General features: G+C 46.6%; 2 protein-coding genes across 2 annotated transcripts in view; one reads left to right on the forward strand and one right to left on the reverse strand.

Moving 5' to 3' along the window:
- Window positions 1-22,553, forward strand: part of LOC146182067 (pyrokinin-1 receptor-like) — a 356,768-nt gene that overhangs the window by 326,022 nt on the left and 8,193 nt on the right. The gene's annotated exons all lie outside the window — the stretch shown is intronic.
- LOC146182070 (uncharacterized) lies at window positions 6,136-11,076 on the reverse strand. The gene is made up of 2 exons (XM_084577065.1): window positions 10,552-11,076; window positions 6,136-6,844 (listed from the first exon to the last, which is right to left on the reverse strand). Exons 1-2 carry the CDS (start codon window positions 11,058-11,060, stop codon window positions 6,136-6,138), a joined length of 1,218 nt encoding a protein of 405 aa, XP_084433191.1. The 5' UTR covers window positions 11,061-11,076.

A 22,553-nucleotide genomic window follows, 5' to 3' on the forward strand; every position in this document is an offset into this window, starting at 1 on the left:
CACCGACTCGCCCGTTTAGCTATAGTTATCTACTGATGTTGAGTACAATGCAGACAGCTGTGAAGTGGAAAACGGTAGGTGTATAGTTAAGAGATAGGGAGCATGAAGATTGAGTCAGGAAACAAAATCGACTTAATGACATAGTGGGAATCAAGAAAAAATTAAAAGCAGTAATATTCTCTAGATATTATCTTACAAAGTTGTTTTTAAATAACGGCGCTGAGCTCGGCTTATAATGCAGTAGATGAGAATACTCTCTTGACAGGCAAGTTCTTGCCTTTATCCACGTAATGTTTGACAGCTGGCTTATGGCACGACGTAGATGTAGCAGAAATCTCATATAAGTCCATTCGCGATCATACAGAGTTTTTAATCTATAACTCGATAACGATTCACTGTAAACCCACGTGGCGTTAGTATTCTAGGCACGCGGTGGTTCTGACATCGGCACAGATAACGGGTCTGGTTTCAGCTGGAAGAGGTTTGATATCCCGTACGCTACGTCGTTACTTCTATGAGCTGAAGCGCTTTTACTGTTCTGGTCAATTTTAATTTGCTATAAGAAGATTTAGCACCCTCAAAGGGCGAGTAATCGAAAACTGCTTCTAATAATCATGAAGTAAATGTCCCTATATTCAGAGACACCGTGTGTCTTGTAGGCCCGTTGGGCTCTACAGTGTTTTCGTTATAGGAAGCGTTCTTCAGCCGCAATATAACAAACAACTTGGATTTCCTTTCTTGCGTACACACGTTATCCATCGGTCGGGTACCTCTCTTGGGCTAACGTAGTTGTGGCATTCATTTCGTACGCATAGCTTGTGTGATCAGTTAACTTACATTGGTCTGCTTACGGCAAAGGGAGGGGGAGGGGGGCGTTTCGCTGGGCGCGGACAGAAGGGGGGGGGGGGGGGGGCGAGAACACAGCACTTCCAACACAACAGTTCCCTAGTATGAATGCACACCAACCCGCCCAATCTCAGCTTTACTCATACTGACAGAGACCTCTCCTTCTTCCTCGATCTGAAGAATAACGGTGATTGTCCGGTAAGCTTTAGCTTTTGGGCTTATATCCATGTTGGGCGAGGGTTGCCCGGAGGTAGGCGTAGCGCTTTTCCCTGGATTTCAATTTTATGAGAATTTGCTCTTTATGCGTCACGCTGTTTTCTGGCGACGGACATGGTATTTCTGCCAAAGGATTAAGGAAACGCTGGCTATTAGATGACCCATTTCTCACACCGCGCCGGTGGTCACGTATCTAATACATGGTGAGTGGAATTGTTGCGGACTTGTTCGGCTTCTGTGCAGCCAACAGCGACAGCTAGCACGCATTCATTTCTGTTTCTGTCCCACGTATAGCTTTACACCGTAATGAAGTCTCTTGTGCCTTACCCGGACTTCAAATCGCATTCGTCCGTGGTCGCGAATTTGCGTACGATAACACATGGGAAGCAGCTGCCAACTGCGTTGGTATACCGAGGGAATGGAACCGAAATTGCTTTTCATGACAGCTTGTGCTACAATGTTTCAATGGCAAACAACACAGCGTTATTCCCTATTCATCGAAGGACCCGAATTTTGACCTCTGTCGATAACGCGCTTGAAGGTCGTGATGTATTTCTATACTGTACTTCCTCGCGAAACAGTACGTATGCTATCTCTGTAATTACTCCCTTCGTTAGCACATCTCATCTAACGCCCAAGTGATACTGCTATTCTACTCGTGCTGTCTTATTGCTCTCGGAATAAAGTGAGAGTTACGACTGCTGCATTTCCGACGATTTCACAAGACTTTCTAACTGGTTAAGGGTGTTGGATAAAAATATCGTAAATTGTTGTTTTGGAACCTTGGAAAAGAGAATGTTATTCGGATAGTATAGTGTTGTGTGTTATACTGAAGAAAACATTGAATATAAGTTTCCTACGTCGATAGGCCGATAAACCACTAAGTTTCCACCTCATTGAGATCGCACTCGGAGAAAGAGATACGATTGATTGATGTATAGGAAAGGAAAGGCACGGTCACTGTCTCCCTTGTTTTCGGTGGACACCTCAACCGCGCCGTAAGTGCAGTGAGGAAGAAGAGAGTGAAAGTGGAAAGAGAGAAAGAGAAGCCCTAGCGGAGGGCTACGGAGTAATTTCGACCACCTGGGGATCTTTAACGTGCGCTGACATCGCACAGCACACGACGCCTCTTCGTTTCTCCTCCATCGAAACGCAGCCGCCGAGGTCGGGTTCGAACCCGGGTACTCCGGCACAGTAGTCGGGCGTCTTACCACTGCACCACCCCGGTGGGGCGGAGAAAGAGGTGCAGCTTAGAAAAGCACGCAAAGACGCAAAGCGATAAGCAGAGGGCGCACTCCGGCCGATTTCGAAAGTAAACAGCGTCCCTCGACGCTGAATTACTCGTGCAGATCCCAAAAACCCGACCGCCAGCGGCTACGTTTCGACGGAGGCGAAACGGAGAGGCGTCAGTGTGCTTTACGATGTCAGAACACGTTAAAGATCCCCAGGTGATCGAAATATCTCCGTAGCCCTCCACAATGTCTCTTCTTTCTATCTCTCTCCATTTTCACTCCCACCTTCCTCCCTTCCCTTACGGAGAACAGGAAGTGTCCACAAAAAAGCGTGGCAAATCTCATTCAACGTACGAAAAACATTTGAGATTTTACGACATTTGTACGAGTTTAGTATGAGAAATCTGTATGAGGTTATTGTGACTCATACGGCTTTTTTCACTAGGGCTCAGCGATAACTGGTTCACAGGAAAGGAAAGGTGCAGTATCTGTCACGCTTGTTCTGTGAGCACCAGTACCGCGCCGTAATGGAAGGAAGGGAGGTGGGAGTGAAAGTGGAAAGAGAGAAATAGGAGCCATAGTGAAGGGCTTCGGAGTAATTTCGACCACCTGGTAATCTCTAACGTGCACTGGCATCGCACAGCCCACGGAACCCGGGAACTCCGGCACAGTAGTCGGAGTTCCCGAGTTCGATTCTCAAACCCATTTTTCGGGCGTGGCGGGACTCCGAAAATGGCCCGAATATTCGAACAGTCGGGAAAATATGTGAAATGAAGAAAAAAAAAAGCCGGTCTTCTTCAAAAAAGAACAAAAGTCCGCTTTTAGAGACGAAATTCCACGGTCTTTATGTTTCGTTTATACATCGATAATAAAAAGTTACAACATTGCGTGATCCGCTGCAGCATTGCGTGATCCGCTAACGTGTTCTGGCTTCCGCTTGCCGCCCGTGCCCACGCTCTAGCCCGACATTGCAGGCGTGGTCGGCAGTGCGAGCGCTATGACTGGTGCCGACGCGGCAGGCTTGCTCGCCTTCGGAAAGCACGTAACCTCTCAAGGCGGTCACCGCAGTGGGGCCCCGCAGAACTATAACCTTCCGGGGTGGTGCAATGGTAAGACGCCCGACTACTGTGCCGGAGTACACGGGTTCGAACCCGACCTCGGCGGCTGCGTTGCGATGGAGGCGAAACGAAGAGGCGTCCGTGTGCTGTGCGATGTCAGCGCACGTTAATAAGCTCTCCCCTGATGGGGCTGGTACAGGTGGGTCACCACCGCTTGCAGCGGGGGCTAGCCTGGCACCGAATTTTTATCTGTTCTAGGCCGTCATTGCACACGCCACCGCTGGTGGTGGGCGACGGCTGTTGTTGCGGCGCGCGTCTCTCTTTCCCTCTTCCTTTTCTTTCTTCTCTATATTCTCTTCTATCTGCACGAGGCAGCGGAGGTGGCTCAGCTACAGAGCCAGTAGCAGGCCCGTGAATATTCTTTTCCTGCTTCCTACAGCCACAACAACAACAACATCCCCAGGTGGCCGAAATTACTCCATAGCCCTCCACTACGGCTCCCATTTTTCCCTTTCCACTTTCACTCCCACCTTCCTCTCTTCCCTTACGGCGCGATTGAGGCGTCCACAGAAAACAAGCGAGACAGTTAACGCGCCTTTTCCTTCCTATAAATCAATCATTCCACTGAAACTATCCCTAAAATCATGCTTTCGTCATGTTCATGCCACTTTACGACTGTGACGGAACTGCAAGTCATGCTAATGGCCAAGTAAATGACATTGAGCTTCTATGGTTAAATGCAGTACCGATAGACGCGAGATGGAACTCAAGAGGAAAAAGCGAGCGGTACAAAACGCAGCCTTCGCGAATGCACCGATTCCACGCGGGGCGGCAGAAGGTGCTCAAGTTCCATTTTCAGTCCGATTGCGCGCCCTCTGTAGACCGCCACGACGGCAACGAAAATCGTCATGATATTGTCGCGGTCTCAAATGATAACGATGAGTAAATGCCAATCTAGTCAGTCCGAATAACTGAGCTGAAATCTAAGATGGAGCCGTTCACGGCCGCGCAAACAAGTTGTTTGTAAATACGATGCCTGCTCGCGTCTATATATATATATATATATATATATATATATATATATATATATATATATATATATATATATATATATATATATATATATAATGCCGAAAAGCAAGCCTTCTCCAGAACAATGATCTCCATAGTATTGCTCACACCAAGTTTAGGTTGGTTGGCTTGTGGGGTTTAACGTCCCAAAGCAACTCAGGCTATGAGAGACGCCGTAGTGGAGGACTCCGGAAATTTCGACCACCTGGGGTTCTTTAACGTGCACTGACATCGCACAGCACACGGGCGCTTTGCTTTTCGCCTCCACCGAAAAACGGCCGCCGAGTACGAAAAGTGAACTTTTCTACACCACAGAGTCCTAAGTATTGACACTGAAAATCTGGTTTGGTTTGGTTTGGTTTGGTTTGGTTTGGTTGGGTTTAACGTCCCAAAGCGACTCAGGCTATGAGGGACGCCGTAGTGGAGGACTCCGGAAATTTCGACCACCTGGAGTTCTTTAACGTGCACTGACATCGCACAGCACATCTACACGTGCCTATGGGATGCGTGTCGGTTCCTGAATGAAGTCCGAAGTGTCGCGAAGTCCGGATTACTGGAATCTAAAAAATCGCTCAGCTACTGTACTCAACATTCTGAGTAATATTTTTTTTTTGAAGGGGGAGGGGGGGGGAAGGGGCGTTATCACGTTCTTTAACTCTTCCCGCCTCGATCTCTAAGTTGTTAGAGCTCGACTGCTAAGTTTCAGGTCGCAGGTTCGAACCTGTTCGGGGCGCATGTTTCGACGCAAACGAAGCGAAAGGCACTCGTTTACTGCGCGATGTCTGTTCACATCGAAATTACCTTGGAGCCCTTCACTATGGCATCCCTCAAAACGTGTGTCATTTTTGAATGTTAAAACGAATGCATGATACCAGAAAACTATTTCGATAGAATTTTCCTCATTGTCTCTTAGTGTTCCGACGCTGCATATGATTCCTTGAGATACACGGATGGAGCGCAAACAGCACGAAGACACAAGAAGACGAACAGGCACTGACACTGAAAACTAAACAGCTGTTTCTTATTTCTCTTGCTAGTTGGCCATAGACAAACCATTTGGATAAATTTTAGGCCCGGATTGCCACCCTTCATCGGCTACATACGGGCTCTGAAGGTTGTACAGGTTATGAGGCTAGACGGAGGTGAGCATGTCTGACTGAGCCGCAAGAGACGAATTGATCGGCTGTCGTCACTGCCACAATGTTCCTCTATGGAGGTCCCAGAGTTAATGTACAGATGGAGACTGGTACGGTATACAGTTATCACTGCCACCTTTGGCCTGGAGAAGGTCAGTATCCAAGAGCAGCTTCACTTCTTATTCGAACGAGTAAAAATGCACTGCTACGATTGGTTATCGAAAATTTTATTTTAAATTCTTGTTGTGTGCTTCGAATTTCGAAGTCATTATGCAGCTTTTCCTATTGTTGCCGCAGGCTCCATTTCCGCGTGTTGAAAGATTGAAACACCACGCATGTCGGAAGAAGTCCGCCACGCTAAGATAACGTGTGCTGTGCGATGTCAGCGCACGTTAAAGATCCCCAGGTGGTCGAAATTACTCCGTAGCCCTCCACTACGGCTCCTCTTTCTCTCTTTCCACTTTCATTCCCACCTTCCTCCCTTCCCTTACGGCGCGGTTCGGGTGTCCACAGAGCAAGTGTGACAGTTACTGCGCCTTTCCCTTCCTGTGAACCAATTTATTATTATTACTAAGATCATCGGGCGCGCCTCCGGCTTCTGGACCTCGCCCCAGCGCCAGACAGAGAGACGCGGAAATTGCAATTCTCGTCGCCGATGACCTCGACGCTGCCGGAGGACGTGCGGCGGAGAACGTAAGGAGCATTGCCTCCATCGTCGTCATCGCTTATTTCATTGTGATGTTCTTCGAATCTGCCGCGGAACTCATACCCACGAGGCGGAGACCGACTAGAGCGGCCATTCCTTCCTCCTCGAGAAGAGCCACTGGGAACGTACGTCCTTCGCTCTTCGAACTCTTCGTACCTCCTACTACCGAGTCCTCCGCCGTACTCGTCCTCATTTTCGAACCTGTCCATCATGCGTCTCTCCTCGGATATCAGCCGATCTTTGACTCGTTCGCTGTGGCTTCGCGGCGTCTGTGACGTACCGGGAGGAGGGTAACCCTTGGAGTAGCAGCAGTTGGGAGCGTGTGGTATGGGGGGTAGGGGGCCACCGTACCTTCCTACTGCGCCTCCAGGTTGGAACTGCTCGAGACAATTGCAGGTGAACTGAATGTGCGTGTTCGAGCCGGGAATGGACTTGACGACGTTCACACTGCCCGGGCCGGCGCACGGACCTCCGATGGGGAAGGCCGCGCCAGGTTGTAGTGCCCCCGGAGCGGGTGGTTTAGAGGCCGTTTGGTTCGGGTCGGCCACTTGTTCGGCTCCGCATTTGCCGCAGCTAATCCTGCGTGAATGTATGCTCTCGTGTTGGTATCTATAAAAGGTAGGCGATGAAATTCACAACGAGCGATTTTTCTCATATTGGAACACCATACGTGATGGAAGGGGTAAAAAAGAGAGCGAAAAGAGTGTAATAGACGAAATAAACGCAATTAACTCACTGCAATCGATTTTGTGTTGAGTTCCCCGTAAAGATATACACCTCTCTCTTCTCAGCTGTTCGAGGATCTTGCAAAATGGCCTTGGCATGATTTGGGCTGCATGTCTAATTCTTATTTGGGGACAGTAATTAGGCATTGAGATTTAATCGCTGGCAAAAAGAAGAAACATTCACTTTGATGCAAGCTTGAGAACGGTAAACCAGAAAAAAAATTTCCAGTTCATCACAAGGATTTATGAATGCAATTTCAATAAAGAAAAAATGCATGCAGTGCAATGAATATCTGCAAGTACGAGTGTATGTAACCACTAAGCCCCACCGTCTTCGTCTGTGTGCGAGGCGCGTATGTAAAAAAATTGAAGGGAACATTCTTTTTTTTTTTTTCAGTTTTGTGTTCAGAACCTCCAAGCTTTTGAGGGTGTTATGAACTCAAGTTGTTTCCATGAACAGATGAGCTATTGAGACAACTAATGATGAATTTAAAAAAAAAATCCAATATCATATTCATACCAGAAATGATCGCTACAACCAAAACAGGTTCCCCGGGATGGGAGATTAAAGAACCCTGACATATTGCTGGAAGCTTCACCTTTAAATTTTGAGGTAAACTTTTTTCTCCTCAATATCAGATGAAAATCCGGTTTCACTTATGGTGCGGCTTTCGTGAGTACGTTGTCACTGCTGATACATTTTCTTGCCATCATTTACAAGCAAACTAGAAAAACTTCCCGCTGTCACTTAGCTCACAATAAAACTAGCCTTAACTTATGACACTTAACCAAAAGCTTACCCACATTAATATCAAGTTATCTCTATTGCAACGTAAAAGGCCTGTAATACTGCCGCAGGATTCAATATAGAAAGTTCAGATTAGAGGGAACAAATAAACAAAGCAAAAAAAAATCTCGCGACCACATTTTACTTCGGCTTCTTCCTCTGGAGTTGACTATAAAAAGGTATTGCTTTTGCTGGTGCGACTGAATCAACTGAGCCACCGTAACCAAACCTAGCCTGACCATCGTTTATATTATCTCGTCGGCCCATGGAGCGTGCAATCGTCAATCACATCCTGGCTCTCTTTTTTTTTATATCTATACATTAAGGTGGTCTTAAAGAGGAAAGGACGTTGCGTTAGGTAAGTTTGGTGATTTATCTTTTCTTGAATACCGCGGCAAGTTAGGGCATAGCAACAGGACGCTAACGCCAGAAATACGTTGCTTTCAGCCAGTTATGCCATGTTCTGACATCGTGTCGGTGCGCCGTATTTTTCAGCCATATAATTTGCGGTGCTACCTTTTTTTGTTTTTTCCATTCTGAGGCTACGCTTTTACCCCCTCATTTGTTTCTACACGTAACTCGTTTTCAAGCTGCGGTGTTTTGATAGGCTTTCAATTTTCGCGAGAGAAGCTGTAGCGTACGCGATAAGGAAAACTTGTGCATGATGCTTTTTTATGTAGTGTCACGCTTAATTAGGCCGCGCAGCGCCATGACCGCTCGGGTATGTTCAATATAACCCAAAACACAATCAGCTCAATATCCCAAGACACCCTTAAAGCTGCCTTTTAGAGAGCACATGACCACTTTTTCAGAGTCGTATAAAAGTTGACGCACGTTTTATTTCTGAGCAAGCTGATGATGAGAAAACTGCAAGGTCAAACTGCTTCTTGAAATGCAAACTTTTATAGCTGCGAATACAGCACTCGCTGTTGGTTGCAACGTGGGCTAGTTTGAAATAAACAAAAATCATTTGCATATATAACGTCTCAAACCATTGCCTCGTTTTTTCTTTTTTTTTTTTTTAGCAGCTGGAATTATTATATTGCTCTGTGTTAGTGCTATCAAATGTGGGACGAAACGACACAAGTGTGCCGAAAAGTGTCGAAGCAGACAGAAATGAGAGGCCACGTAATCAGTTTATCAAATGAACAATTCACGGAACTGCTTGCAAAAAAAAATAAAAAAAGGGCTTTCATACTGGTATTTGCCACCGTGGGCTCACCGGAGACAAGAGCAGAGTTTCTAACAATAAAATTTCCGTCTAGCGCTTTTGAGAATTCAGCCATATATGTCTCAGACAATGGCTTCCTTTGCTTCCACGAAGAGAGAAAGCCCGCATTTCTAACATTCACGATGCGAATAAGGTAATCGCTTTATTCCGATTTTGCAATTTTCCCCGTGTCTCATTTTGATAAAACATCATTGTATTAGCGGAGACATGTGAAACTTTATGTGGCCAGTGGCTGAGGTTTGCAGCAACACTTCCAAGCACATGCACATATATATTTTCATCCCTGCGAAAAACTACTGCGATCGGTCAAGTGGTAATTGGCGTGATCCATTTCAAAAGCCCCTATCCAACTATGTTCTTTTTTTTTGTTCTTTTGTTTTTGGCCCGTGCAGTACAGGTCTAACATTTCTGCCGGAGTAACCGAAGCCTAGCATCGGCACCGTGCTCTCCATTGGTGGCTCTTCTTGCCAGGCTGGAGTGTAAACTGGGCAGCCTACACCTGCTCCCTCGCTCGTCGCTGAAGGCACAAAGATATCCGACGCAAATGCTACCTCCTTACTCATCGTTCAAAGAAGAAGCGCGAGTGAGGCTGTGTTAGGTTAGATTAGGTTAGGTTGGGTTAGATTAGGATAGGTTAGGTTAGGTTAGGTTGGGTTTGGTTGGGTTTGGTTGAGTTGGGTTAGATTAGGATAGGTTAGGTTAGGTTAGGTTAGGTTGGGTTGGGCTGGGTTGGATTAGATTAGATTAGATTAGATTAGATTAGATTAGATTAGATTAGATTAGGCACAGCCAGCGCCGAAGAGCGCATTGCCGTCGCTCGGCTTCGAGCTGGCCCTTGTCGCTGACGCGGCCGCTCGGTTACTTTTGTCAAAGCCGAGACAGTCCTGCCTATAGCATAAACGCAGCAAGCTTCAACGATAAAACCTTTTGTAGCATGCAACCTAAGTAATATAAGGAAGTACCTTATATATGCGCTCGCGTATGGGCTCAAGTACCGCCCATATCTTCTCTACGGAAACCATGAGAAAATTTCGGTCAGGACAAGCGTGCTCAATAATATTTTGGCAGGACCTGTATAGTGCACTGTCCAACGCATTGCTGTCAGAATGATAGAAGGTACGAAATGGAGCCAATACGGCTTCGATACCTTCTCACTTCGGTTGTAAACGTTACAAACACACATCTGTGGCAGCCGTCCACATCCTCGCAGTTTCCAAGAAACGACCAATGAGGTGCGGCTCTCTAGTGGCCCTCTACGAAAATTATAGGGATAGGAAAAAGGGTTAGCTTGAACATGATGTGACAGGTGCGAAGATTGCGCACGACGTATACTGGCCGTGACGCTGACAGTGAAGGTGGCGATAAGCCTCACGGACACGCGCCTGCCTTCGCAGGGCTCCTGACTGGTCAATATGGTGGCCACAGTAGCGTCAGTATACGCCATCTGTGCAAGCCCCGCTGCCAGGCACCCAAGAAAACGAGCTGCCCTAGGGCTTCCCAGCGTTTTAACAGACGGAAAGCATTGACAGGAGACAGCCCTTACTTGATGAATGACATCTGCTGCGTGATGGTCTCGGGGGGCGGTGGCGCCTGCGGCGGAACAGGACAGCTCTGCGTCAGGGTGAGCGACTGCGCTTTGAACGGGCACGGCTGCTGTATGGACATGTTAGACACAGGCGTTTTGACCATGGCCCGCGTCGAAAGCCGCCTCGCCTCTTCCTTGAGCTCGGCCATACAGTCGACGCAGGGTACCACCGGCTCTGGAGCCTCCGGCTCCGGGTCGTTACAGGGGCAGCGTTCGACGAGCCGCGCCACGGCGGGACGAACCTTCTGAACCATGCCAATGGCAGCTTGACGCGGAATCTTGAGCGTCTCGCAACCCGCCGACGTCCCATCCGGTTGCTCGACGCCCGGGAAGTGGAAGATCACGAAGTCCTTGTCCACATTGGAATCCTCGGGCTTGTCACCTTCCTTCTTCTCGCCCTCCTTCTTGTCTTTGGCCTCCTCCTTGGGGGCCTCCTTGGCGTCGTCCTTCTTGGCAGCGTCCGCCATAATGACACTTCAGCCTTCTGCTTGTTCTCCTTCAACGAAGCACTGCTTGATTCCTGGCTTTCAAGTTACCAATAGGTGCTTGCCTCAGTCGTAGCTCACTCGAATTCAAGAATACGGAACGACTGAGGCCAATTTTCGAGCCGTCATCAATTTTAGATGGCTTTCAAGGCCAGGGCCTCGGAAGGCCGATTCAGCTAGGCTAATGAATTCATCACTATTACCGCTATCTCTACTATCTTCTTCTTTCCTGTGCACGCTACACGCGCCCATCATGACGACGGGTCAAGGAATAGAATTCAGAATAAATACTGATACACCCCAAGACAGAAAAATTAGCTGTTGTTTTTTTTTCTTGGGAGCCTTCAGGCAGAGAAAACAAACAATTGCGCGCTTCGGTGGCCACATAATACTACATATCCTTTTGTACTCTGTCCCAGAAACGACGAAGAAATAGTTGAGGATAACTGTACGTCATAATGCCGGTTGCTTTTGAAGACTCCGGGGTGTATACCTTGTCAGTAAGCGAATAGCAAACATCACACAGGCAGGTAAAACTGTAAATCATTTTGTTCGGTTATTTTTGCTTTTCTTTCCGCGTTTTTCTCAGCGCGGTTATTGTTTCAAAAGCAATGCCTTGTGAGCGCATTCATGCACGAAAACAGTGTTCGTGGAGGAGCATTACCCCGCCAGTTTCGGATAATCTACCTGCGTTTCCCCCAAGATGTGCTGTGCAGTACGGCCTTAAATATGCATGATCAGCAAATTCGATAACTAGTTGGTCGAATATTTAGGCGAATCCACGAAAGTGGATTAGATTTCTAATAAGGAAGTAATTACTCATTGAAATCCACCCAAACCCGGCCATACGACTACAAAGGAAAGCTATACAGCTTTCTCAGAAACGTTGTAGGTATAAAGAAAAAAATGCTCACGATTACGCTACTTCCTAATACGAAATTTGAGCTCAGCTCATCAACTGTTTCACTTTTCCGATAGATTGAGGCAAAGATTTCGAGCAAGACACTTATGTACAATAACATACAATTTTTTTTTTTTAATTTTTCACACGTATTCTTTCAAGAAACACTCCGCTAACAGTTCTTGGCTGTCATGAAAGAAGCTTTGTGGTCGAAGAAATGAAGAAAGCAATTGAGTTATCGGGAGGCTGCGGAGGTAGCGCGTGGGCCCATTGGAGCGTTGCGCGACGAACAGATAGCAGCGACTGACTGAGGCCGCTGACGCCGCTAGCGAGCGAAGCGAGTGAGAACGGGATACACGCACCGTGATCCGCTGATAGTGAGCCGGCGTTTCGGCAACCGGAGAGCACCCTCACCGCCATGCAGGAAGAGGGGGCGACCCCCTCCTCTGTTCTGTATGGCGGCGACGGTGTTCTATGCAGTCACGTTGTCTTGACTCCCTAGCGGCGTTAACGGCATCAGTCAGTCGCTGCTATCTCTTCGCTGCGCAGAAAGCGACCCCCCCCCCCCTTTTCCTCGTGTTCTCCGGTTGCCGAAGCCCCGGCCCGAACTGGGGGGCTGAAAGGGGGCGGAGCTGGTTACGAGGCCGGCCGATGCCGACGACGACTCGAAACCCAGGAACGGGCGCCAAAGAGCTGCGCTCTAAAAATCATCCTGGTCCCTAGAAAGAACCCGAGACCACCGCCCTTCCGGGGCAGTTGCTCTACCAACTGAGCTAACCAGGACGGTCAGCAGAACAGATGGCAGGACGAGAGTGAATTTATCCATAACTCGAAGTAGGAGCGGTGTTGAACCAGCATCGTTCCTACTTCGAGTCATTGGTAAATTCGCTCTCGTCCTACCATTTGTTCTGCTGACCATCCTGATTAACTAGGTTGGTAGAGCGACTGCCCCTTAAAGACGGTGGTCCAGGGCTTGATCCCCTCCCCCCTCCCCCGGACCTGGATGAATTTTTCTTTAACTACAAAGTTTCTGAGAAAGCTGTATAGCTTTCCTCCGTGGCCATATGGCTGCGCTTGGGTGGATGTCAGTGAGTAATGACTCCCTTATTATTCTATAACTAAAAATAAAATATCATCCAGAAAACCCTTCCAAATAGCGCGCAGCATGCATAAACTTATATAGCCCAATTCACATTTTCTCGTGGAATAAAGCAAAACTTCTTACCCAAATCACATTATGGTTATCAAATTAAGAGAATTGTGCAAGATCTATTGCTGATTTTTCTTCGATTTTCTACTAGGTTTTTGGCGTAGGAGGGCAATCATGAGATAAACACTATTAGGCTGAGAAAACAAACTGCTGGTTAAGGCGAAAGTGTTTCCTTCCATGTCTGTCCTTACGGTTTCAGTGCTATTCTTGACTGATTGCAGTGGAACTGGCCAACTTCATTTCTAAAATGCTGCCAGGTGATGCTTCCCCCCCCCCCCCCCCACTAAAAGAAAAAAAAAACAATGAAGATGAAAAAGGGGTCTTTCGATGGTAAGGATTTGAAAAGAAATTCGAACATCGCTTAGAAAGAAAAACACAGAAAGAATTTGAGCAGAAGTGCTAACGTGCCAATGAACTTGCTGAGTGGTGGAAACGGGAGTCTTTTGGGAATACCTGGAGGGCCCCAGAGCTTTGACGTCGTGTTCGAATATGTCACTTTCAAGCCGACACACCTGAATGCAAGACTGCCCTCCGGGGAGAAAGGTTTGGCACTGCCTGTTTTTGATGTTTCTATTCTTTTTCATGTAGGAACAATTCCACTTTCCTTTTCCACCTTCGCGTCGTTCACAGAAGTCGCCTGATGTGATTTGTTTTATTTGCTGGCCGTTCGTGTTACGAGTGACCGATTGGAACCATCTCGGCAGCAGCAGGTGCAGACGCCCCCGTGGATAATTTTCGCCAGCTTTCGATAAAACAAGAAAAGACGACTCCTGGCATGAAAGATGACAATATGTTTGAGAAAGGTGGAAGAAAAAGCAACAGAAATAGTGGGCATGCTGCGCATTTTGGCTTCCATAGTGACCTTACCTACTCTATCCCCCACCCCCCTTTCTTCGCTAGCAAAACCGCCTACGTAGGCGGTACTTTCATCTGTACCGTCATAACATTTTGCAACAGGCTTTAGTACCGACGATGTGGCAATGCAGAGCTGGTGGGAAGGCAAACTTGTTTCAACAAATATGCTTGCTAACCCAGCACTCACCAATTCTTTTCTCGTTGGCAAAAATTGCAAGGCTGGCCTTGATCCCCTGAATATGTTTCATATAGTGGCAACAATAAAGTCTCAAATATTTACGGAGATATTCAACAGTGTTTCAGCGACCCAACGGTTATAATTACAGACATGTTTTTACAGCGTTTATTTCTTATTCCATCGCCAGTCACATTTCATTGCGATCAGCGGCTGCTTCGGGTATGTAACTCAGGAGCTGCAAGTAGGTTATATTTTAGCCTATATTGCCCCATGGGGGCTCACTGCCTGCAAGATAACGTCATGTCTGGCGAAATACGTGTGCTCCGTTGTGGGTAATAGCGAATTTCGAGTTTGCCTCGCTTATCCGTGTCAAACAAGTTTAGCCCGCCTGCATAATTCTGCATCAGAAAACGAAGTGGATGACGTCCTTAGAGAGAGAGAGAGAGAGCAAATTGCTTTCCCAAAGAATAATAATTCTGAGAAGTTAAGACGGCCGATGCACCTTGCCGGCGGCTCCGCTGGTGGAAGCTAAATTGGGGACTAGCTCAATGATACAGGCTTGCTGGTGCAGGTTGTCACTAGAAAAAACTGGGATGTTGCAAGAAATTAAGTATGTGTCTAAGCAAAAAAAAAGCAGCTCTTTTTTACATTGTGATACTCCAGTGGAGGGCATTTGTGGCATGCCTTCAGATCACCGCATGATGTTTTTTTTTGTTTTGTTTTGTTTTCATGTGCACCCATACTTCACAACAAACGTTTACTTATGAATGTGGCTCCCATAACGACATCAAGCCTTGAACCTAAGAACTCTTGCTGAACAGAGTCATGCCATATTCTCCAAGGTACCGTCGAGCGCTCAGCGTGGCGCAATATTTATAAAGCTACACCCGTTAAGAAAGTAAGCTTCGCGAGCACTCAAAGCGTCCGCCAGCCTTGGCCGCAGACGGACAAAGCACTACAGAATTCAGCCTTAAAGGCGCCGATATTCTCTATTGAGGAGAGCGCGGCAGACGGCTTACTACTACCTCTGCATTTCCTTGTTCTAAGAGCAGGTGTTCTCTGAGGCCTCTCAAAGGCCCTCATTCGATAAAGCGGTTCCCTTCGGTCTCTTTCAGAATGGTGTGCGACGAGTTTCAAATTATTCAGCGCAGATCTGCAACACTTATGCAGTCTGTTATGATGAATTATGCAGCAAGGCGCACATTATTTGTTCGCTGGAGTGTAATAAAGGACAATTAAGTAAAATTAAGTAACAAAATTTTGATTTTTGTTACTAGATTATGACATTATATATTCTGAAATTGAGCGCCTTCTACACTGAAGGCGAGTCCAGTCTATTCGATTTCTGACTCAGCTTCGTCGTTCGAAAAAGCAAACGTGGTGAACAAGTTTTTGATAGCACGTTTAAGCTGGCTTTGTCGCAGCGCACTTTTCTAAAATGGCATCTCTGCGCGTGGTATCATCACGGGAATAATAGTGTAAGCATCGTTTACATAATAAAATACGCTAAACTGTATTTTAATTTATTCAAACGGTGCCATTGATATTTTCAATGTGAAAGAAATTGGAATACTTCTACACATGCGCATCGGCTGGCAGGTTTAAAAAAAGCAAGTTCCCCAGCAGTTTTAGCCCTGAATCTAAGTGAGGAAGTTTATTTACGCTCTATTGCTGAGGTTTCAAAGGTGCGGGTTTTCATAACTACAAGCCGCGTTCACATAGCTCGTATTATCATAACCATAACATTCTAAATGTCGCTCACCAGAGGCACAAAAATGAACTTACACATGAGCAAAAGTGGAGAGACGAGCCAGGACAATGGATACCAACTACTTCAAGGACAAAGGAGCCTTCTTTATGGCTGCTGCGGGTCCCTGTGAAGGCATCACAATGGCAGCCGTCACTCGTCTAGGCCATACGGTTGCGGGGCTGATGGCTAAAACTTCAGACGTGGCACAAATAGAGGAGACAGCGATCGCATTAGCCGCAACACATACCGATGATATATACATCGTCACAGACTCCCAAACAGCCTACAGAAATTCATGCGAGGCTGGGTTTCTACCTTGGCCTGTAAAATTCTATCTCAAGCCAGACACTCCGCCTCAGACAAAGAACTAATATGGGTACCTGGTCATCAAGGGGCAGATGGAAACGAGTGTGCACACGCCGCAGCCCGAGAATTCCTCTCCCGGGATCTCTCATCACTCCCTTCGTATGACCACCATCAGCCCTTACCTACATATCGCGAGATACTGTGACACGTTCGCTTAGCGAGACAAACATTCATAGAATCTGCTAAAGGACTGGATGCACCAGAGGAGTGTCACCTCAAGCGTTTACAAACATTGTCCTACAACAGCTCAGCTAGACTGCGCAAAATTAGTCCGGGTACTTTCTCACCTAAATGCATATTTTGCGGCCAGAAAGCAGACCTTTATTTATTTTTTTTACGCAACATACCCCTAAGGAACCTCCGTTCGAGGGTATTACAAAGGTATCCCAGTAGGGAAAAACACACAAAATTTTCCGCTGTTACGATAGAATTTCTGTGCGGTTTTTGGCGGGAAACCTGTTGTGACAACAGAACATTCTGTAGTAACATCAGAAATTTTTGTAGTTACAACAGAGAAGTGCTAGATAACTACAGACAACAGAAATATACTACAGAAAAACTACACAACTACAGAAAAATCTGACGTATACGACAGAACTAGAGAATATTTGATCGTATTTTTGTCCCGGTTCTGCAGTTTTTTTTTTCGACTGAGATGGATTTGCAAAAAAAAAAAAGAAACAAAAAAAAAAAACAAGCTGTACATCGCAAAGAAAAACGAACGTGGGCGGATTGTACGGTGGCCCTGTCCAGCTCCGACCTTGCGGTACAAAGGACCTTGCTTGCGAGGGCTCGGGCAGCGGCATCAGCCAACGAAGTCCCGCACTGAGAACACGACCGACACCGCCCTCAATTCATAACTAATGTAACTCAAATGAATGTTTTATACTACTACTACTACTACCAAGCGAAGCGCTGCGATTACTTTTTTTTTTTTTTTTTCTGTGTAAAACGCGTGGCAGACCAATTGCTTTGGCAAGATGACAAGTATATTTGGGAGGGTGCCCTATGCATATCCCAGAAATAACTGCTTCACCGTCAGAAAAAGGTGGTGTGCCATTTCGTCAAACCACGTGGTGTCTCCATTTTTGCTCACGGAGTATATCTATTTACTTTGAGCGGAATATGGAGACTGTTCTCTATATAGCACCTCAGCATACCGCGAGTGCATCGAACTATAAATGGCAGCATCCACTGGGAAATTAGAAGCACTCTCAGTGTTCAGCTTTCTGTATTTGAAAGCCCACCATTCAAGGATGATTCCTTCCGAGCTAATGGCAGTGCATAACGGTCAAGTGCGTGCGAATATCGTTAAATTAGGCAGAAATTACGTCACCTAAACACGCCTCGATGACCAAGAACAGAGTTGCCAACCGTCTCTGGCTGATATAGCAGAAATTGCGACGAAAGCGGGGGCTCTGACAATCGCTGACTGGCAAATAACTCTCGAATGAATAGTGGAGCATGATACTTTGTGTGCATTGCGTGCAGACTCAGTGTTCACCATTTTTTTTTCTTTGCAGCAGTCTGCACCTGACGAGGTTTGCTGCGCGCTTGGGAAAATGTTTTTCTGGTTTATAACAATGCACCACTTCACTGAGCATAGGAGATGGTGACACAATCGGCCGTCTGAAGCTACGAAATATTGTGCAATCCTCCTGATTCATCTGACCAGTTGTTGTTGTTGTTGTGCCCTCAGATAATGGCACAAACCCACGAGAGGGTTTGGCCACACGTGAAACCTAGCACGAAATAACTTCTTCCTCTTCCTTCACACGAAGAACAAAATACGAGAGAAAGGTACTAGGACGACGAAGAAGTGATTTTTGAATGCTTTCAGCAAAAAAAAAATGAGGAGGTCTACAGTGCGATCGCCTGCGCCAGCTTGTCCATTAGTGGCAGAAGAGCATGTTCTTGGGCTGTCAATAATATGTATATAACAAACTCCCGCTCAAGCCGCATTCTTGTATCTGCCTTTCTTCTACTAATAATAGGAACTTTGTGAACGCCCCTCGTAGTTGGCATTTAATTACTCATGAAGAAGGCATAACCAAAATGCACCCTGGATTGCGCATATGATGCTCAATAGTCGCGGTAAAGCATCGGTTTGTCCTAGAATTTGCAGCTGCATGGCCGTGCACTGATAGGCCCGCCGGTTATGACGTAAAGAGGCCATATACCATGGCCGAATTGGCAGGAGGTGCCATTTCGGGCAGCTTCTCTCAGATAGAACAGTGGGATAGAGAATCCAACCCGGGGCCACACACGTTGCCCCAAGAGGGCATGCACGTCTATCTGAACGACTTGTTTAAAGCGGGTTATCGTCATCATCGGGTGGACTCTCACATAACGCGGTATATTTCGACTGTATGCTAATGAGCAAGTGTGAGATAACAAAGGAACAAAATTTTGACTTTACTGATTAATCAGTAGCAAAGTAAATGTATGCAAACGAGGATCCGTAAAGAGAGCTGCAGAGAAGCTGCATTATTAAGGCTGTCACGAATAGCTTTAAAAGCCGAGCTAAATTTTTCCACCTCCCCCATTTTTTTCTTGCCCTCAGAAAAAGGAATGCTTTTACCCGGTACTTGCGCACAGTGTAAGTTTGACACCTTTAACACTGCCGGGCGGCGCACGTAAGTGTAGCGGTTCCTCCAGCAGATGGCCGGGTATTGATCTTCTGGCTTTTGTTTGTACGTGGCGTTAAGACAACAAGCAACGACCTTGGCGAGCTGCGTCTTCGTCGCTCATCTCGGCGACGTCTTTCGCCACCGGAGCCCGCGGCAACGTTCGAGTCCCGTCTCCTTCGCTTCTCCCGCGTTCCTGTTTTTCACCTCACTTGAAGCGCCAAGCCGGGCGTCATCGACCGCGCGATATTGAGAGAGGCTTGCAGGGGAGCCGAAGCGCTTGCACAGTCGGGACCTGACGTGTAACCGGATTTCTAGCTGTCGCAGGCAAACAAACTGCAAAGCGCAACGGCGCACCACGTTTCGAGACACACAGAAAGCGTACGGTGACTCGGAGTAAAATACACGGGATGCTAGTTGAAGCCTTTTAGTAAGCCGCTCCAGTTCAGCTAATGCTGCGCGTTTGGGGGAAAAGTTGTCTGGGCGAAAAACGGCCCACAAAATAAAGAAAGAAATAGTGTGACGCTCGATTTTCGTTCGGAGAGAATCCGGAGCCACGACGTTACGTACTACACGGCGCTCGTTTCGACTATTTTTAAAGACTTGAGAAGAGGAAAGGTGGTAGGGAACAAACAGAAAGCCGCAAGACGAATGGTCTCAAGGAACAAAATGCGTCGGCCCTCTCCTTCGCCGTCATCTCCGAACCAGCACCGCCATCATTCAAGGGGTACAAGTTCGAGGGTTGGCTCAAGTCCGATCGAATGTACGAAGAAAGGCGAACAAAACGGGCATAAAAATGGGCCAGCGGTTGCTCCCCCGTCGCGTCAACGGGGAAGGATATGTCTGCTCGCTAGGTATGTTCGAGCAGCTGCGACATTTTGGCAGTACGCGTGGTTCTCAACTTCATTTAGCGACTGTTCCCCTTCGCTTGACATGATACTGCTCTGAAGCGAACGATCGGGAAGAGAAACAAAATATCCGCAGAACATCTAGTAGAACGTGCATGACGTCAGAGGCGTAGGGAGACTAGCTTTCACTTCTCCTTCATGAAACTAATCCACATTTTCTTTTATTTCTTTGTCGCATACCCTTAAGAGGTGTCTGCAAACATAACAAGAGTATGCAGTTTTAAAATTACAATATGCATGTTTCACTACTTTGTATTGGCTACGGAGTAATTTCGACCACCTGGGGATCTTTAACGTGCGCCGATATCGCACATCGCACATTAAAGATCCCCAGATGGTCGAAATTACTTCGTAACCCTCCACTACGGCTCCCCTTTCTCTCCTTCCACTTTCACTCCTACCTTCCTCTCTTCCCTTACGGCGCGGTTGAGGCGTCCACAGAAAACAAGTGAGACAGTTACCGCGTCTTTCCCACCCTATAAATCAATCAATCATTGCGTGTGTCCTTCAAGTCTTGCATTGTGCGAGGAGGAAGGTACAAGTTATACACAGAATATTTGCTACATTTGTGTGGCGCTCTCAATGGGAGCCCATGCGTCGTGACAACTTGTTCCTTCCCTTAGAGTCTGGTGGAGTGGGCCTTGTTCACTTGTTTGTACAAGCATCAACTTGTTTCCCGTCTTTCATCTTTTTCAAATCGGCAAACCATCCGTGTCTTGTAGCTGAGCTCATTAGGCGTCTTAGTCGCCCCCCCCCCCCCCCCCAACATTTGCCTTGCTTATTCCCACCGACTGGGGGCCTTTATGGGGATTCCTTAAAGGTTGTTGACACTTTCAATTCTCACTGTGCATTTCTTTGTAGATTACCTGTATAGCCTCTCGAGAAAGTAGATGACCCAGGCTCTCACTGAGCCTTTGTTCCCTACACCGTTGTATCGGCAGCCTTATCTAGGGTTTTTGGGCACTACTGTTCTAAAGCGTGTTAGGCAAATGTGCATTCAGGCAGTAGCAAAAACGTTCTTTTTCAAATTGCACACAGCGACGTTGCCTTTCATGATAAGGAGATGTTTGTGCCCTGGTCGGTGAATTGTCGTCTCTGTAACGTGCCTGAGACAACTGATCATTGCTTTCTTCTATACTGTGATGATATGTTCTTTTAGGACATACTACAAAGAACTCTTAAAAAGGACATTGAAATTACACCATATACAATTAGATTTCTGCCTCCTGACTAAAGCTCCGTCGTGCCTTACGATCTATTTGTGTTGATGGGACTGTTCAGTCTTTGAAAAAGCCGTATGATGGACAGGCATGCAGAGCCACCAAGATCGTCCAAATCCGTGTTTCGGGAGCAGTGTGCTTTGGGAAGGAGTGTGTATGCTGCACGTGAAGAACCCTCAGACTGGATGCCGTATCTAGATGCATGTGTTTGCCTCCCAGGATTTTAATGCTTTGATGATGGTGCATTGTCTGGCTAGGAATGTCGCGGGCTCGTATTAAGCAGCCCGGTAACTTCAGACATGGAGACGTTTAAGTGAGTGGAGTTTTTTTTCATTTTTTACGGAAGTTTTTCCATGCAATACAGAAACAAAAAGCCTCAGTGGCGCATTGGATTAGCACTACTTACCTGAACACATCGCGAATAAAACATATGTTCGAATCCTATATGTGTAACTTTTTCCGTATCTTTTTAACTGCAAAACATTAAAATAAGCTGCAAATATATTTACTGGGAGGTGTTCCCCTTTAGGTTGCATCTTGTGATGCTTTTTAATTCTTAATAGCCACGAAACTAGCCTTGACCAGAGCCACAAGGTGACATTCTGACAACGGTAACACTATTTAATTATTTTAACCATAATCATTTCCTGCCTTTAGTGAGTGTATGTTACCTTTAGGTTGCGTTCAGAGACACCTCTCGATAGCAATCGCAGCTTAACCCGCCGAAAGGCAACCAGTGAGGAGGACGAAGTTGCTGCACCCTACCGTTGAGGAGATGGAATTACGACACCACCAACTACAACATAAAACAAAATACATAGAAGCAGAAAATGATATAACACAGTAGTACGAATCACGATACAACGAAGTAAAACGCAATACATGCTAAAAGAATGACGTGCAGTTCTAATCCGTTCCGACGATACTGCACATATTTTTCGTTGATAAAAATTGCACAGCAGGGTTTTAAGAACTGGATTTCCAGTTTCGCATATAATTGTAAGCAAGTTATCGATAGATTAAGACAAGCAAGAATGGCAAGTCGAGACAGAATAAGAAAGCTCTATTGAGACAGTAGCACTGATGCTGTTCGATTCATTTCACATAGGCTACTCCTCTCTCGTACGCGCTCAAGCCCATGAAGTTTTAGAAAAATCAGTAACAGAACGATCCTCGTTTGTAATGATGAAATCGAATCATATGTGCTCCCCTTCTCCCCGTCCCCCGCTGCGACTCTCCACTACGGCTTCCCTCATAGTCCAAGTCGCTTTGGTACGTGAAAACGTACAAACTAATAAACGAACGAGTCGGTTCTGCTGGTTTTATAGAAGACCAGCAAGTTTCCACAACACAGCCTAAAATATTCACTGCCCCTTGAGTTCTCAGGCCGCCTTGAGGCATCAGGGACAAAGGTAACGTTACCTCGTGGAGACGGCTCTAGTCAGAAATACGAGATTAAA

The sequence above is a fragment of the Amblyomma maculatum genome, chromosome 8, assembly GCF_055883805.1.
Source record: "Amblyomma maculatum isolate TAMU_Amacu chromosome 8, ASM5588380v1, whole genome shotgun sequence".
NCBI classification, from domain to species: domain Eukaryota; kingdom Metazoa; phylum Arthropoda; class Arachnida; order Ixodida; family Ixodidae; genus Amblyomma; species Amblyomma maculatum.